Here is a 15,231-nt window from a genome sequence, read left to right on the forward strand (position 1 = left end):
GTTGACTCCAAGAGATTTAGTATTCGAGTCTTCTATGAAACTGACCTGAGAGTAGGAATCTATTAGGAACGTGAGCGAGATTGGGAGAAGTCCAGCCATGCTAAAGCCATAGAGGCCGGATCCAAGACACGGCCAGATCCATGGCATACCCTAATGAGTAGTGTTAGTGATAATTAGTCTACCTTGGTGACATAGGTAAAGTGTATCATTGCGCTACCTTTGCTAGACCGCAGCCATAAAGGAAAATACCTGCCGGCCCTATCAATGCCGGTAAGATGGCGATATAGAGGCGCATTTCCGGTTCGTAGACACCATTGTTCCGTCTGGAGAGCCGCTGGATAGACCAGTCACTGATTGGACCACCCCATATGCACCCGAAGACTGCTCCGATGAACGGTGAAAAGTTCAACAGGCCGATTTCCGCGGTGCCGAAATTGTAAGGTTCAAGTGCGAAGAATTCCGACTGTGTGGTCGCGATTACAGTAAACCAGACCAGGAGAGTGCTATAGGACAACGTCACGTATGTCACGGCTGGAAACATGAACAATACAGTGATTGGTTCATATAATTGATTCCAATACCGAGTTTGGTCGCCGGGAGTTCTGGTGAGAAATGCCATGCGTTCCCGATATGTCTTCCCTGCAATAGCATGGTTGATCCTTTCAGTCGACTCCTCATGATCATATGTACTCCCAGGGCTGTGTGGGCTGTCATGGGAAATGCTGGAAAGATTGAACTTAGACTCCTCGAAAAAGAATACAAATAGCACTAGATTCACAGCCAGGAAGATCGCAGTCCACCAGAAGATCCATGGCCACCCTTGTGCGTCTGCGATGTATCCAGCAGCAACTGGAGCTAGGAAGGTCTATAGGCGTGATTGATCAGTATTAATGTACGCTGAGCTGAATCCGCAGACAAAGACATCTGGACATACCCCTCCATTTAGCATGAGCTGGTATATAGCGTTAACACGTCCTCGTTGATGGACGAAAAACAGGTCTGTGATCTTAACTTCAATCAGCGACAAAATTCAATAGCAAGCAGAAATATCACGTACTGTGATAGGCACCAAAGTCCAGCCAACGGCGCATGCAAATCCATTAAAGACTTGTACAGCTACCATATTTCTGAAATCCCGTAGAACGGCCTGCCATATTGCGGTAATGAAGACAATCAATGCCGTTAAAATGTAAACAGGTCTTCGGCCAAATTTCAGTCCCAACGGGATTAGTATAATTGAACCAATACCGAGGGAGGCGCAATTGACAGCGTATTGATCGTTTAGCTCAGGGTAACTTATGCCCAGGAGGCTCTGAAAGTCTTGCCATACTACTGGACCAATATCGATTCTGCAGTCCGATCAGTAATGTAGTCATACAGGACCAAACAGAATATTTGGTTTGACGGACAGGCCAAAAATCAGAAGGGTATAGAATGCGGTGATCCCAAAGTTGAGGGATTTTCTAGCTGTTGACCAGTTCTTACAAGTGTTAAAATCATAAACAAACATCGGTTGTATTCGGAAGTCTCACCAATGGGTCATTAGGGTCTGCAGTTGGCCTAGGCTGTAAGATAACTGAGCGAGCACCTAGCAGAAGAGTTTCAGAGATGGGTGGGAGACGGTAAAGATTCATATCATATGATTGATACTCCCGATAATGCTCACATACCTATATTCTCCAATAACACGGTTCCAGGTGCGTAGAAAACACCACTAACGTCTTCACTACACGACGCTTCCATATCCGGATCCGCCGTAGTCACGATATCAATTATTTCATGCATCTTCTCGTCACAAGCTAGCTATGAGCTGCAAAGAACCTTATGCTTTGAGTACATTCAGATAATAGAAAGCCCTCTAGGAAATTTTTGGCCCTGCAGCGGATATACCGCATGAACTAACACGAAGCCACATCCCTTTCGGTCCATCCGCAGTTCGTTTCGGTGCATCCGAAGGTTCATCGGCTCATCCGAAGACTTTCGACGAGGTTGTCTCAAGAAGAGCTGAAATTAATTCAAAATTCAATTGATGAAGGCTATTTCAGTGACCTGAGCGAACCGATAAATTAAATAAAGATAGCCATGCTAAATCTGAAGTGCATCTTAGGTAAGCATAGCATAGCTGATCTAATAACTTAGCACTGCAGGGGGAGATCCTGAGTGATGAATTAATTAATATAGCCAGTACTCTGGTATGTGGCATGCCGTGCTGACGAGTACATACAGAGCTCGAATGATCTAATCGAAAAACCTTCGTCAATTCCTACGTGGTTCACGCAGTTGCGATCGTAAACCCATCGATGCCCCTGTGACTTCCCAATTAGGAAGCTCGCTTGAGTGCGGGGATAATGAATACAGTACGTAAGTTGGGAACCCTATTTGCTCGTATTTAAGGGAAGCCAAGCTTGCAACCTCCCCTGTCTTTATTTTCACTGACATCTTTAGTCAACAACCCAACCTGCTGATCAAAATAGATATAACCTTCACCATGGCCAGCCATAAGATTGCCATTATACAGTTCTATCCCAAGGCTTGTACCCCCTGACACTTGTTATTCTTCAAAGCTACATGAAGGGAGGTCCTAATATTTCAAGATAAGCCAAATGAACTAGAGTCCAATCATTGTCGGGCCATAGGTTTCATGCGCGAAGCTGCTGCCGCGGGAGCACAGCTGGCTGTCCTTCCAGAATATCATCTTGGCGATTTTGTCACCAGCCATGATTCAGTTGCTCGGCAACAATGCGCAAATTGGAAGAGATACCTTGATGCATACTGCGCCTTAGCCAAGGAATGCAACATCTGCGTGGTGCCTGGCTCCTTCTCTGAACTCCACGACGACAATACAGTAGTCAACGCCACTTATTTTATTGACAACGATGGGGCTATATGCGGCAAATACGAGAAGAAAAATCTCTGGCATCCCGAAAGACCTTTTGTCAAACCTTCCCAGAGGGATACCAGGCATACCGCATTTGACACGCCCTTGGGCAAAGTCGGGATGGTTATCTGCTGGGACCTTGCATTCCCGGAGGCTTTCCGGGAGCTTATCATACAGGGCGCCAAGATGATAATTGTGCCTGCATATTGGAAATATACCGATGCCTCGGATATCGGTATGAAGAGAAATCCTAAGTCCGAAGGAGTATTCCTAGATGCTGCGGTTGTTAGCCGGGCTTTCGAGAACACTTGTGCGGTAGTTTTTTGCAACGTGGCGGGGCCTGAAAATGAAGGATTTGCGGGACTTTCACAGGTGGCCTTGCCATTTGTGGGCTGCATTGAGCGATTTGGTAACAGCGAAGAGGGTATGAAGATCGTCGATGTGGACATGAACATTTTGGAGGAGGCAGAAAGCGTTTACAAGATTCGGGAAGACATTGCGACACCGGAATGGCATTATGGTTATCGTCATTGAGATTGAGATGGCGATTGGGAAGTGCATGTCTGAATAATTACACGCACATCACAGTTTTACTGATTCAAAAGCATGTTTTCTACGAACTGAATAGTCGGATATGGGACAAATAGAAAGTACGCGACACCAATTAGACGTGGGGAAGAATAATATGTGTCAAATTCACGTGCACGGATTCTAATAGCATCCTCTAACGGCCTCCAATGAATAAACTTCTGTGGAGCGCTGAAGAGAGCTTCCCTGGCCACTGACTCAACACTTGAAAGCACGGAGCTACGTAGAAGAAATGTTGCTAATCGTGGTTTAGAACATCATGTCGCAAATTATGTCTCAATTTAGTAAAGTACAGAAATTAGAATTCAAGAACACGTATCTACAAGTGTTGCGTACTTCGTGAAACTTTCATCCGCCAGGAACACGTCCAACTCCTCTGGGTGAGTGCCTAAAACAAGCTCAACGCCCCCATCTTTCCTGATGGGAAGTACTACCAGAAATCGGAATCGCCCATTTCCGCGCTCAAGCTGTGGCCTCAAACATTCCGGCTGTCCTCGGTTTGCAAAAAACGCGTTTCCAAAGCAGACTTCATCTGTCGGGAAGAGCATCATGTTGGATATCATAGCGTGCATGTGCTCAATGCCCATGTTAGCGGTAGAGAATCGGCTATAGTCTGGCAAAGACTGTAAGATTGAAAACGCGTCGTGCACAACTGAAGTGGTGACGCGCGCAGCAGACTGACGGAGCAAATAAGCGACGCGGCCAATACTAGTCTCATCAGAACAGAGTTTCTCGATAGGCATGGTAGATCGGTTGATAATGAGCATACTTCCCATATACGTTGAGGGCAATACGGAAGAGAAGAACGGCCGGGCATCGGTTGGTAGCTCAAGAATGGACATCTCGTCAGACCTGAAGGTCTGTTTTCGAATCTGCTTGGCAACCTGATATCGTACTCTGATAGCAGATCTCCACAGGAAGGCTTGCACAATGTCACTAATTGATGTGATGACTCCTTTGGCTTCGGGATCGGCCATGACATCGTACTTCATTTTCTCGAGCTTCTCGGGCCTAATCAGGAACGTTGTTGTTTTGAGACATCTTTCAGCGCAGGGGAGTGGCCAGTTATTATGCAAAACAAATTCAGGGGCAGGAGGTAGTGTATGGCCCTTGGTGGTGGATGTGGTGTCGTGAACTGAAACGCGTTTTCTGCATTTGTTGCCGTCAGGTGGGAGAAATGGCAAGAATCCCCACGTTCCGGGGTCAATTTCCTCCATCGGTCGAGCCCAACCTTCTTGCTCATGAATGATCTCCGGTAAGCTGTGATTGAAGCTTTCGGGGTCGTACCAGCTGCAAGTTGCAGTTTGATCACCTTGCAAATATCTGCAATTTTCTGCCCAAGCCTTCAGCACGACCATGGCTCCCAGTCCGTCGAGGCAGCAGTGATTCAGGTCAATCGCCACGACACAACCACCGGAGACGAAGTTCACTTGACCGGAGAAAATATCAGCAGGGAGTTGAGGGAATGGATCGTCCCGCAGGACGAGACCATCTTTGAAGGCCGAGGGGGAAAGCCAGCTGCGCGTAGCTTCTCAAAAGGTGGTATGATGTTCGAGAGATCCTTAAACTTAAGGCGATTATGGACAGAAGCTGCCATGGAAAGTGGCGGGATAGTAACGCAAAGGTCTCCTTTAGTATATCCGATTTCCTGCTCCGAGCAGTACATCATTTTCCCACTCAGAGCTGGGATCATATCGAATGTTCGGTTAAGTCCCTGTTGAAGATTTTCAAAGACTTGCTTGAATGCCATTTCCTTGTGAATAGGGAAGTAGAGGACGATGCCCATACCGTGGTTGGGGTTGACGTAGTCGAAGGCATTCAAGCGGAACGACTGGCGCGCCTTGTGCTGGGCGACCATGGCGTTCATCCCCAAGGTATCATCCCGTATCTTGTCGAATGGCCTGATCATATTGTTACATTGTAGCCCATTCATTAATCGAGTGACAGTGGCGGCAAGGCCCGCGATGGTGGGACTTGCGTAAATATGTCGAGGAGCTATTTTCTCCCCTAGACCTGAAACTACTCGAATCGTCTTGACAGCTCCAAAGACTCCGAGCGAGTCAAGTCCAAGTGCAAATAGATCTGCATTTGGAAGGGCGACTTGGGCTTCAGGCAGTGAAGAGCTGAGGATTGTACGGATCGAGTCCTGCACCGCATTGTCAGAGGTCAGATCAAGATCAATAGTCTCATCTAGATTATCGCTGCGAGAACCGTAGAAGCGCTCAATGTAGTCTGCATACAAAGCCAAGGTAGCTGCTCTTTTCACGGTGCCTTTATCCGTTCGGAGGAAGGGCTTGTCAGGTAGCGTAAAAGTGACAAACTCTTTCAGTAACTGATTTTTGTGTCGAGACATAGAATTTGCCTCCTCGATCTTTTGCCAGACACTGTCAATGAGCGCAGTTGGCTTGCTTGACGGGTCTTTCAGCTCAATGAGTAGTCCGGCTTGAGGCTTTCCGGTTCCAAAGATAAGACATCCATTGATGGCTTGGTGCGTGGTAATAAATGCCTCCGTCTCCAGTGGCGATATCTTATACCCATTTGACAAGACAACAAGATCATCACTTCTGCCACTAAAAGCCCACAGGTTGGGCTTGGTAGGGTGCTTCATGTACAGATCTTTGAAGTTTATCGAATCCTCATTTGGGAAAGTATGAAAGATGCCTTGGAAGAGGGGCCAATGCTCGTTGCGATGCACCCAGTGCTCATAGGTATCCGCTTCATGCTCTTTGAACTCGAAGCCAGAGTAAGGGTGAAAGCAGAACCAGAACCAGTCCTCCCGTGATGTCTTTAAATTGCCAATGAACAGGCCTTCGGTGGTACCTGTCAAATTGAGCACCCTCACCACCTCATTCACCTTGCCAGCGCTGACGGGGCTGATAGGACCGCCGGATGCACAGATAAACTTGCTCAGCTGTAATTTTGTCAAAATGTCGGGGGTTTCGCCCAACTCATCGACGAGAGATGGGACCATACTCCAAATATCAATCTTCGCATCCATGGCCAATCTCTCAACAAGATTGAGATTTGGCAAAACGCCAACTGGCCCTAAAATACAATGAAGGTTGAAAAATGCAGGCATCAGGATATTCATGATAATACCAGCGCCCTGTAAACAAGTCATTCAGCTTGAAGATCTCCGATGTGGCAATAAAGCGCAGAGTAATACAGAAAAGTGGTTTACTTACATGGCTCATCGGAAATGAAGAGTATATCTTATCTCGCTCGTTCCAGTCTGAGGTCCATGGAACAAGATCAGCATTCTCACCAATTGGTGGTAGTAATCTGACTGCATCCATAGTTCCAATCAAACCATGAGACCATGGAATAGGTTTAGGTAGCCCAGTACTTCCTGATGTATGTAGGAAGCAGAATGGTTCGTTGATAGCCTCTTCAAATGACTTTGTGTATGGGAAAGATTCACTATACTCGGCATCAAGAAGCTCTCTCAGCAGAGGAAGCTCTAAAGAAGTCATTGATCGTCTTTCAAGAACCTCTTCAACCATGGGTGACGGAGAGGCGTCGACTGCATTGACCCAGATAATACAACCCGTTGCCTCGAGCACTGCAAGAACTGCATCCACATTATTCTTTGGGGATAAGAAAAGAGCCTGCCAGAAGAAGGTTAGATCCAGCAACGTTTTATCACAATCCTTGGTATGGGCATACCGCATAACCCGCCTTCACACATGCATAAGTCAACAAGATATGTCTCAGATCATCTAACAATTTCAATCAAGTCAGCAACCGAAGGGAGAATATGCCTTTAAGAATTTCTACTGCGAGTTGAACTTACGTGGTCCAATGTAGGCCAGGGGTTGGATTGTGCTTGAAATGCCAATTTGATGGCGAAGCCAAGAAGCAGTTTTGTTGACTGCTCTGGCGAAAAGCAAGGCGGTGACAGGTTCCAGCTCAAGGGACCCATTAGAAAGCGTTGCGAGGGAAAATACTGTCCTTCCTGGTTCGATAGCAGCAATGTTGTCCATTATCTGAGGAATAAGTCTTCTGCCATAGGGTATTGACAGAGCACTCTTCGTCTCCTCTCCCAGTGCCGTATTGCCAAGGCTCTTGTCCATAGTGACATTTAATACAATATCTTCCGCCGTGAATAGTCGATTTGGTGGAATCTCTGGCGTGGTAGAAGCGCTTTCTGACATGTTACCCTCAGAAAAGAGCGAGATTTCGCTGGATGATGACTCAAGTCGTGCCATTTGCAAAGCCCCATTTTTATATTGGTTGATATTGATCGACTTCGCAGATTGGAGATAGCTCGCATTCTCCTCACTGATAGGGGGACTGCCTTCATGGTGTAACATTTCCTGGTAGTGACTGGGCTTCCCATCGACGTGAACCAGTTGAAGACGGCCATCTTGGCTAAATTCACCCATGGGACCACTAACCCATTCCCCATCTGCCAATTGGGCTACACTGCAGTGCCATGGGGTCGTGAAACCAGTCTTTGTGTTTAGCAAACTTATAGGTAGCTTGGTACCGCAAACGGACTCATGAATTGAAAGTCGCAGATGGCTGGGGAAGGCATTCTGGATTGCCGCTGCAAATGCCTGTCATTCTAGGTCAGCTACAAATTTGGGATCAGAGCAGGCGTCGATATGGATACGGCATTCTTACATATCCTCTTCTGAGCATCTGTTTGGCCAGATACTTGCAATCCCGCTTGTAGCTGTGTGCGGAACGACCTTTCCCTCGAGGGAAGATGTATTGAAGGTCAGATTCCAAAAATCGTTTGTATCCAAGATATGTCAACTTGACATCTGGATCAGTGGCAATTTGATGGTCGATGTCAAGGTTGTCATCCCCGTACTTATTCAAGAGCAAGCGACGGAATGTGGTACAGTTAGCCACGTAGATAATTTCGTTCAACTTCTCTGGTAGCGGGAAGTCGAGAAGGTCTCTGATTCTCGAGAACAAGATGTTGTTGAAGTCTTTTTTAACAACGATCTCACGTAGGGCTTCGCCATAAATCCAGGTTTCCTGGTCGGAAATGCACAGTAGGTCTGTGATCACGAAGTTCAGCAAATCAGTGACCTATCGATTCTGGCTGCATCAGGAAGTCTGTTCGCATACCGTTATAGGTAATTCCATCGGAGACGATAACAATCTCAGCGCCTGGAGCGTAGATTTCCTGAACGCGCAGACACAACGTGTTCAATCGTTCAAGAGCCAGCTCCTCTGCCTTGTCTGGCAGGCTGCCGAGGACCTTGTACACTTTATTGGATGACTTGAAGGGAAAAGCTGGAAGGCAAGCCTGTACACGCTCTCCTTTGATAACAAACCGAGCAATGACAGAAAGAAAACCGTTTTTAGAGCCCTCAAGATGGTCTTCTGTATACTCAAATTTATTGAGAGCGTACGCGAGGAAGATATCAAGGATGAGCCGCGAGATCTCCTGCACATTGTTTGCAGGGTCTGAAGATTCGCTTGGAGGGACTTCATTAGGTTTGATATGGCTCTTTGCAGTTCTCCAAGTCGATTGGCCAGAATAAATTTCCATTGGAGCCATGTTGACGCTATACCGCAAAGCTCGGGCCGGAAACCAACCAAATCCTGGATTGGACAAATGAAAATGCTCCACAAACGCTGAATGAAGCCAGGCCCGTGAATATGAGAATGGAGGAGCTTTTCTTCCCGAGTGCAAGTCGAAAACATTTATTATAGCTCGAGCACTAAATCAGTAATTGCATGGAATGCTCCACATCTGCAAACGGAAGGCCGTGTGCCAATCAGAGGCCAGTGATATCATTTCTCTTGTATACGAAGAAACACGTCAACAAGAGACTTCATTACGATATCCAAAGTTAGGAACTACATAAAGGGTTTAGTGCATGCGTTGTTGCGCATATTTGAGGCAATTATTCATCGCAAAAGGCCTTGACGGGCCAAAGGAGATTGGCATTGAGGTCGCATTTACAGGGGCCATGTGCCCGATATTGCTGCGAAGTCTAAGCGAGAGGAATCAACTTAGGATCCATGTAATCTGAGTCAGATTGGGTTCTTTCACGGTGGTGCACCCGCGGACATTACTCTGATGTGCCACGTGCCTGAACCTCCTTCGGTTTCAGGATAACCACGTCTCGGTAAAGTCAAGGTGAAGAGAGTCTGAATTGTTATTCGGAAGTCACAGAAAGGCACAGCATCAGCCGGTCCTGTAAGACATTTACGTCCTTGGCGCCATTCGCGTCACAACGTGAATTTGAGCAATCCTCCTCGCGAAAGTTTTCGTATGGCTGGACTAACTATATTGGGATAACCCTGAACCCAGAAGAAGTTAAATTTGATTGGAAAAGGATCTCCCAACTCAATAGAGCAGGTTTAAGGTAATTTTCATACTGGTCGTTTCCATCTGCACCTTTTTACGTGAGGCATGGTAACCGGTGGACTCAGAGCTGACATAGAGACACCCTGATGCAGATTGAATATATTAGATATAGGGGAGAACCTGGTCTCGCAGCTTGTCGTGCACAAATTTTTCACCCAAGGTCTGCATTCGCTTGTCTTGGCCCCTACCTTTCAACACAAGCTCTCGGATAGATCTCACAAGACCGGACTACCTTTCATCGGCCGCTGCAACCACCACCATGATGAGCGAAAATTCCAATTTTATAGATTTGGAAACTTGTTCCAAAAAATCCGAAGTGTTGAACTGTGAAAAGGCCAAAACGCAGGATTCGGACTCCAATGCAAAGCAAAAGTATCCTCCAATGAGAAAAGTCGTCATGATTGTTTTGGCGATTTATCTAGCGGCCTTTCTGGTGGCGCTTGATCAAACTATCATCGGAGTCGCAATTCCAAAAATCACGGATCAGTTCAAGAGTATTACCGATATCGCATGGTATGGCAGTGCCTACTTTTTGACTTCCACGGCACTGCAGCCTTCGTATGGCAGGATCTATAAAGTTTTCAGCGTATGTTAAGAGCAAAACCACCCTCATCCTGAGATGAAGAGGGCTAACCTTGCTTCAGGTGAAATGGTCTTTCTTAGCCGCCGTGGGCATCTTTGAGGTTGGATCCTTGATCTGCGGCGTGGCCCCATCTAGTACGGTGTTGATCGTTGGCCGCGCGATCGCTGGAATCGGGGTTGGGGGTATCTTCTCCGGCGCTCTGGTGATCATCTCAATGACTGTACCCCTGGCAAAAAGGCCACTCGTCTTTGGTGTCTACGGCATGGTCTGGGGAATTGCCTCGATTGTAGGCCCACTACTTGGCGGAGCGTTCACCGACAGCGTCTCTTGGAGATGGTGCTTCTATATAAATCTTCCCGTTGGTGGGATTTCCATGGTCGTTGTTTTCTGGTTCCTCAGTCTACCGACCGATGACAATGTGTCAGCGATGCCTTTCATGCAACGAATCAAGGAGCTCGATCTGGTCGGTGCCAGCTTGCTCATTCCAGCTATTGTCTGCTTAATACTGGCACTCAAATGGGGTGGCAATATTTATCCCTGGGAAAGCTCCCGCATAATTGGACTTTTTGTGGGATTTGGCCTGCTGGCAACCCTCTTTGCCGGATCCCAGGTCTATTTAGGCAAGCGAGACAAGAGAGGCGGGAAAGAGGGCAAGAGTGCAAGGGCAACTTTACCACCGTCGCTCCTCAAGCAACGCACCATTTGGTCTGCAGCACTATTCGCCTTTTTCTTCAGCGGTGGCTTCTTTTGCTTAGTGTACTATGTTCCTATTTATTTCCAGAGCGTCAAAGGCTCTTCTGCCATGACCTCTGGACTTCAGATTTTGCCATTCATGCTTGGCACTGTAGTCTCCTCTGTGGTGGTGGGCGCACTGGTCACTGCGGTCGGCTACTACACACCATTCTTGATCATCAGCACTGCTCTTGCCACCATCGGTGCGGGGCTCATGACATTATACAGCGTCGACATTTCTAGCGGCAAATGGATCGGATACCAAGTTGTGGTCGGCGCAGGCCTCGGTGCTGGTCTTCAAATCCCAATGACGGCTGTGCAGACCGTCTTGAAGCCAGAGGATATTCCTGTTGGAACCGCTGCCGTGATGTTCTTTCAGACTCTAGGTGGCGCCGTTTTCGTCGCGGTGGGGCAGTCAATCTTCCAGAATGGTCTATTGACAGGGATTGCCGCCCATACAATTGGCGTTGATCCAAGTGCGATAATTAGTGCTGGGGCCACCGAAATGAGGGATGTTTTGAGTACCTTGGGTCGACTTGATCAGCTGGATGGTGTGATTCGTGCTTACATGAATGGACTAAGGGATACTTACCGTGTCACATTAGCTTTGATGATGGCAGCCTTTGTCGCAGCTTGCTTTCTCGAGTGGAAGACTGTGAAAGGCAGCAAATGTCAACAAAATGACGCAAAATCCATTTCTTGATGACCTCAGGGAGTCTGCTTCTCGTACCATCGTTCCGGTCATAGGGCTACCTGTTTGAGCTTTGCACAGACATTTCAACATGTGCTTTTTGATATCTATTTGCTGTTTATACTCTTCTATCTTTACTGAAGGAGCATGAGGTCCAATGATCTTAAAGTATGTGTTGTGACCTCTTTGTTTTCGTATCGGCGTTTTTCCCACCAATGCTTCCTCATTTGAAGACACGTAGTATAAGTATTCAGTGAATGCGAAGCAATCCATCCGTCCCAATTTCCGCAATAGTTGAACTGTCCTGTGATCGTTAACAGAAAAAGAAACAAAAAGTGGCCGGTAAGAATATGTTTCTCTTGTCATACTGTCAGGGACCAAACATCAATTCCTGGGAAGCATGCAAGAGGTACTCAACCTAACATAAGACCTAACAAAACAAACAAAATGAGCCAAGGGGTGTGGTGATTCCAAGGTCTGCAATTACCAAAAAAGGCAAGGTGTGAGTGCAATTGAGCAGATTTCCCATATGGGCGTGGTCACCTCGGGAACTAAAAGCTACAGTCGTAACGGATCCTTTAATGCAAACTCCATAATATTGAGCAGATAACCCGATAACCTATGTTACAGTGACATGCTTCTCGAAGAAATCGCCTAGAATTTTCCAAATCGCAGGTGACTGGTCTAGTGGCTTGCATCTAGTGTGCACAGACCGACACTATGTAAAAAAGGGTAAACGAAAGTCTAGAATTTTGTTGTCTTGCATCTGCAATGCACTTGGAACGAGTCTATGCAGTGATCGGGTCTTTGTCGTTTCCAATTCCTGACTTGATTCGCATACCAACACAGGGCCACATGTCTTATGGGATGGAATGCACCTGATCGTACAAAATGTGAAAGCCTGTATTGTAAGCGGTCAGGCATACAAGAAGCTGCCCCATCGCGAAATTCAAATGACCTAGGGGATTTGAATACATTTACAATCCTGTCTGCAGAACACTTTAGGTTTCCCAGCATAGATCGCGTGATTCCTGTATTACTATCCATTCTTTCTATGGCAATCCACCTCTTTCGGGAACTTGAAGAGCAAACGCTTTGTCTAGATAACATTACCCTTCACCTGCTTCTTGTCGACGTTGTAATTTTTCCATATAGCGACTGCTGGGAAAGCAAGAACTGCAATAACTGCTGCTGCGATACACAGGTACTTTTGACTATGTGCCCACGCATAGTTGATCGCAATCCTTGTCTCGCTACCAGGCGGATACAGAAGCTGAGTCGCTGAGCCGCCGACGTAAATTGTTTGATAATCAGCCTTGGCAGAGTCAGGAAGCGCGCTGAGCAAGGCCTGGGGGAAGGTGTTGGAATAAATTGCGACTGCAACGGCGTAGCCGATTGCACCCCCGAAGCTGGAGGCCAGACTGATAATGGCGATCATTAATGGGACACCATCCCGGTCTGCAGCAGCCATAACAGCCATCTCATCCCCAATGACCAGGGTCCCACCTCCAAAGGCAATGAATATTTGACACATGACTAGGTATCCAATGTCGCTTTGGGATCCGCGGAAATATATCATTAGCGAGGCACCAAGTACAAACAGTGGCACGCCAAAGAATAAACATAGATTCTTGAAGTGTTTGGTCTGGCGAATCACGACTCCAAAGAGAACAGCCCATATGGTCGATCCAACACCATAAATTTGTGTCATGTATCCAGTCTTTGAGGTATCAAGATTATAGACAACCTGAACATAATAGTAGAAGTACTGATCCCATGTGTAATAGTTGAAGAATATCACAGCCGATAAGATGCAGGCTCCCACCACTGTGCGCTTCTTAAATAGCTCCCATTTGATGAAAGCAATTCTAGCAAAAAATCGCTCCCAAATGGCAAAGACCGGGAACAGTAGGATGCCGACGATGACCATGGCAATAAAAGTCGCGGAGGAGTATCCAGTAAGGCCATAGGTGCTCAGGCTAAATGGCAAAAGGAAAAGAATAAAGGCCGCCATAAGAATGAAAGCGCCAATGATGTCGAATTCGTGAAAATAATGAACGAAGGACTGTGCAGTGGTTCGACCGCTGGGTACCCGAACGAAAAGATTCATCTTCTCGGCTTTATGTTGATAAAATTTGAAGACGAGAGCAAGAGGCACGAAGATGACCAAGGTAATGATACCGAAGCAGCCATAAGCCCAACGCCAGGTAGAATGGGTTATGAATGCCTGGGCAGCGAGTGGGCCAACAAAGGCCGTACAGATTGAGGGCGTCCCGATAAACGCGTAAACAAAGGCTCGGTTTCGTAACCCAGATGCATCAGCGACAAAGACACTCAAAATGAAATTGACGGCGGTATAACCGATCCAATAAAGGGTGTAACCTGCTGCAAATCCATTCGGTCCATTGCAAGAGGCGATCACAATAAGACCAATAATAAAGACAGCCAGGAACGTAAGGAAGCCCTCCGCACGGCCCCATACGTTTAAAGCCTTTGCAATAGGAAGTTGAAGAACTCCACCAACGATGGTCGATACAATGAAAGCCTGAGATATTTGAGGTGCCGAAGAGAAGTTGGCGTAGGCATAATACATAACATTAGTGCCAATTGACGACTGCATTGACAAAACGAAGAAACACAACCAGATCCTGGCATCAAGAATGTTAGTAATATACTGAGTTTGCCTTGAAATTCATTCGGAATGGAATGCCTGGGTCTGTTTTAAAGAAAAGACAAAAATAGTTGAACTCACCAGGCATATGTTGTGTACAAGGCAGTTCTGGACCAGACCAAAGCCGTAGCTTCGGCTTTTTGGACTCCAATTTGAGCGTCTGTGGTGATCTCATCGGGATGGTCTAGCACCTGCCTCTCATTCCTTTCCTCCAAGCTCTCACTATCACTGTTTGCCTGACAATCTCCAGTCGTAGCCCGGATTCTGGCCACCTTCTGTGGATCCGTCCAAGCCTCATCCGCTGTCATGATCACAAATCCGCTCGGTCTTGAATTAGATTGCTGACTCTCTAGCCTTCAATGCTGGAGGAACGCAGAAGCTGGAAAATCGTGGTATTTCGAAAAGGGAAAGAAAATGAACATGTGGGATTGACAATAGAACAGGGTCGGCACTAGGTAGAGAATAATTTGAGAAGTCGTTCCAGACTAAATGTAAGGATCTTGAAATACATGCTGTTTGGTCAATGGAGATCCTGCAGCCACAATCTCACCATCACAGTTTGCATGAAATGACTTCGAAAAAAAAAAGAATACGCTCAAATCTGCGCAACTCTGACGGGGCAGAACCAAAGCAGGCCAGAAAAAGGTACTGCAGATCTACCGACTCTTGTTATATGATATTGTGGTCATTAATCTCCATATTGCAACCCCCCCCAAAAAACGTCTGCTCCGAAGTGCTGAGCAGAATAATCTAA

The 15,231-nt window shown here is 46.8% G+C and overlaps 5 protein-coding genes across 5 annotated transcripts; 2 read left to right on the forward strand and 3 right to left on the reverse strand.

Annotated features, from left to right (window-relative positions):
• Nucleotides 1-100: 100 nt before the first annotated feature.
• On the reverse strand, nucleotides 101-1,785 carry N7503_008011 (uncharacterized protein; the record flags this gene model as incomplete). The annotated part of the gene is made up of 7 exons (XM_057067558.1): nucleotides 101-150; nucleotides 250-503; nucleotides 582-865; nucleotides 935-1,006; nucleotides 1,058-1,349; nucleotides 1,410-1,467; nucleotides 1,671-1,785. 7 exons carry the CDS (start codon nucleotides 1,783-1,785, stop codon nucleotides 101-103), a joined length of 1,125 nt encoding a protein of 374 aa, XP_056918413.1.
• A 703-nt stretch (nucleotides 1,786-2,488) lies between these two features.
• On the forward strand, nucleotides 2,489-3,412 carry N7503_008012 (carbon-nitrogen hydrolase family protein; the record flags this gene model as incomplete). Its single annotated transcript, XM_057067559.1, has 2 exons — nucleotides 2,489-2,534; nucleotides 2,595-3,412. The coding sequence occupies 2 exons, from the start codon at nucleotides 2,489-2,491 to the stop codon at nucleotides 3,410-3,412; spliced, it is 864 nt and encodes a 287-aa protein (XP_056918414.1).
• A 359-nt stretch (nucleotides 3,413-3,771) lies between these two features.
• Nucleotides 3,772-8,984, reverse strand: N7503_008013 (transferase family protein; the record flags this gene model as incomplete). Its single annotated transcript, XM_057067560.1, has 7 exons — nucleotides 3,772-4,984; nucleotides 5,035-6,572; nucleotides 6,652-7,074; nucleotides 7,133-7,185; nucleotides 7,260-8,025; nucleotides 8,093-8,478; nucleotides 8,549-8,984. The coding sequence occupies 7 exons, from the start codon at nucleotides 8,982-8,984 to the stop codon at nucleotides 3,772-3,774; spliced, it is 4,815 nt and encodes a 1,604-aa protein (XP_056918415.1).
• Nucleotides 8,985-10,059: 1,075 nt separating this feature from the next.
• On the forward strand, nucleotides 10,060-11,818 carry N7503_008014 (MDR family MFS transporter; the record flags this gene model as incomplete). Its single annotated transcript, XM_057067561.1, has 2 exons — nucleotides 10,060-10,386; nucleotides 10,445-11,818. The coding sequence occupies 2 exons, from the start codon at nucleotides 10,060-10,062 to the stop codon at nucleotides 11,816-11,818; spliced, it is 1,701 nt and encodes a 566-aa protein (XP_056918416.1).
• A 1,087-nt stretch (nucleotides 11,819-12,905) lies between these two features.
• Nucleotides 12,906-14,785, reverse strand: crmC (siderochrome-iron transporter crmC; the record flags this gene model as incomplete). Its single annotated transcript, XM_057067562.1, has 2 exons — nucleotides 12,906-14,454; nucleotides 14,559-14,785. 2 exons carry the CDS (start codon nucleotides 14,783-14,785, stop codon nucleotides 12,906-12,908), a joined length of 1,776 nt encoding a protein of 591 aa, XP_056918417.1.
• Between the last annotated feature and the right edge of the window lie 446 nt (nucleotides 14,786-15,231).

The sequence above is a fragment of the Penicillium pulvis genome (assembly GCF_028828015.1).
Source record: "Penicillium pulvis strain IBT 33274 chromosome Unknown contig_7_segment1_segment0, whole genome shotgun sequence".
Lineage (NCBI taxonomy): Eukaryota > Fungi > Ascomycota > Eurotiomycetes > Eurotiales > Aspergillaceae > Penicillium > Penicillium pulvis.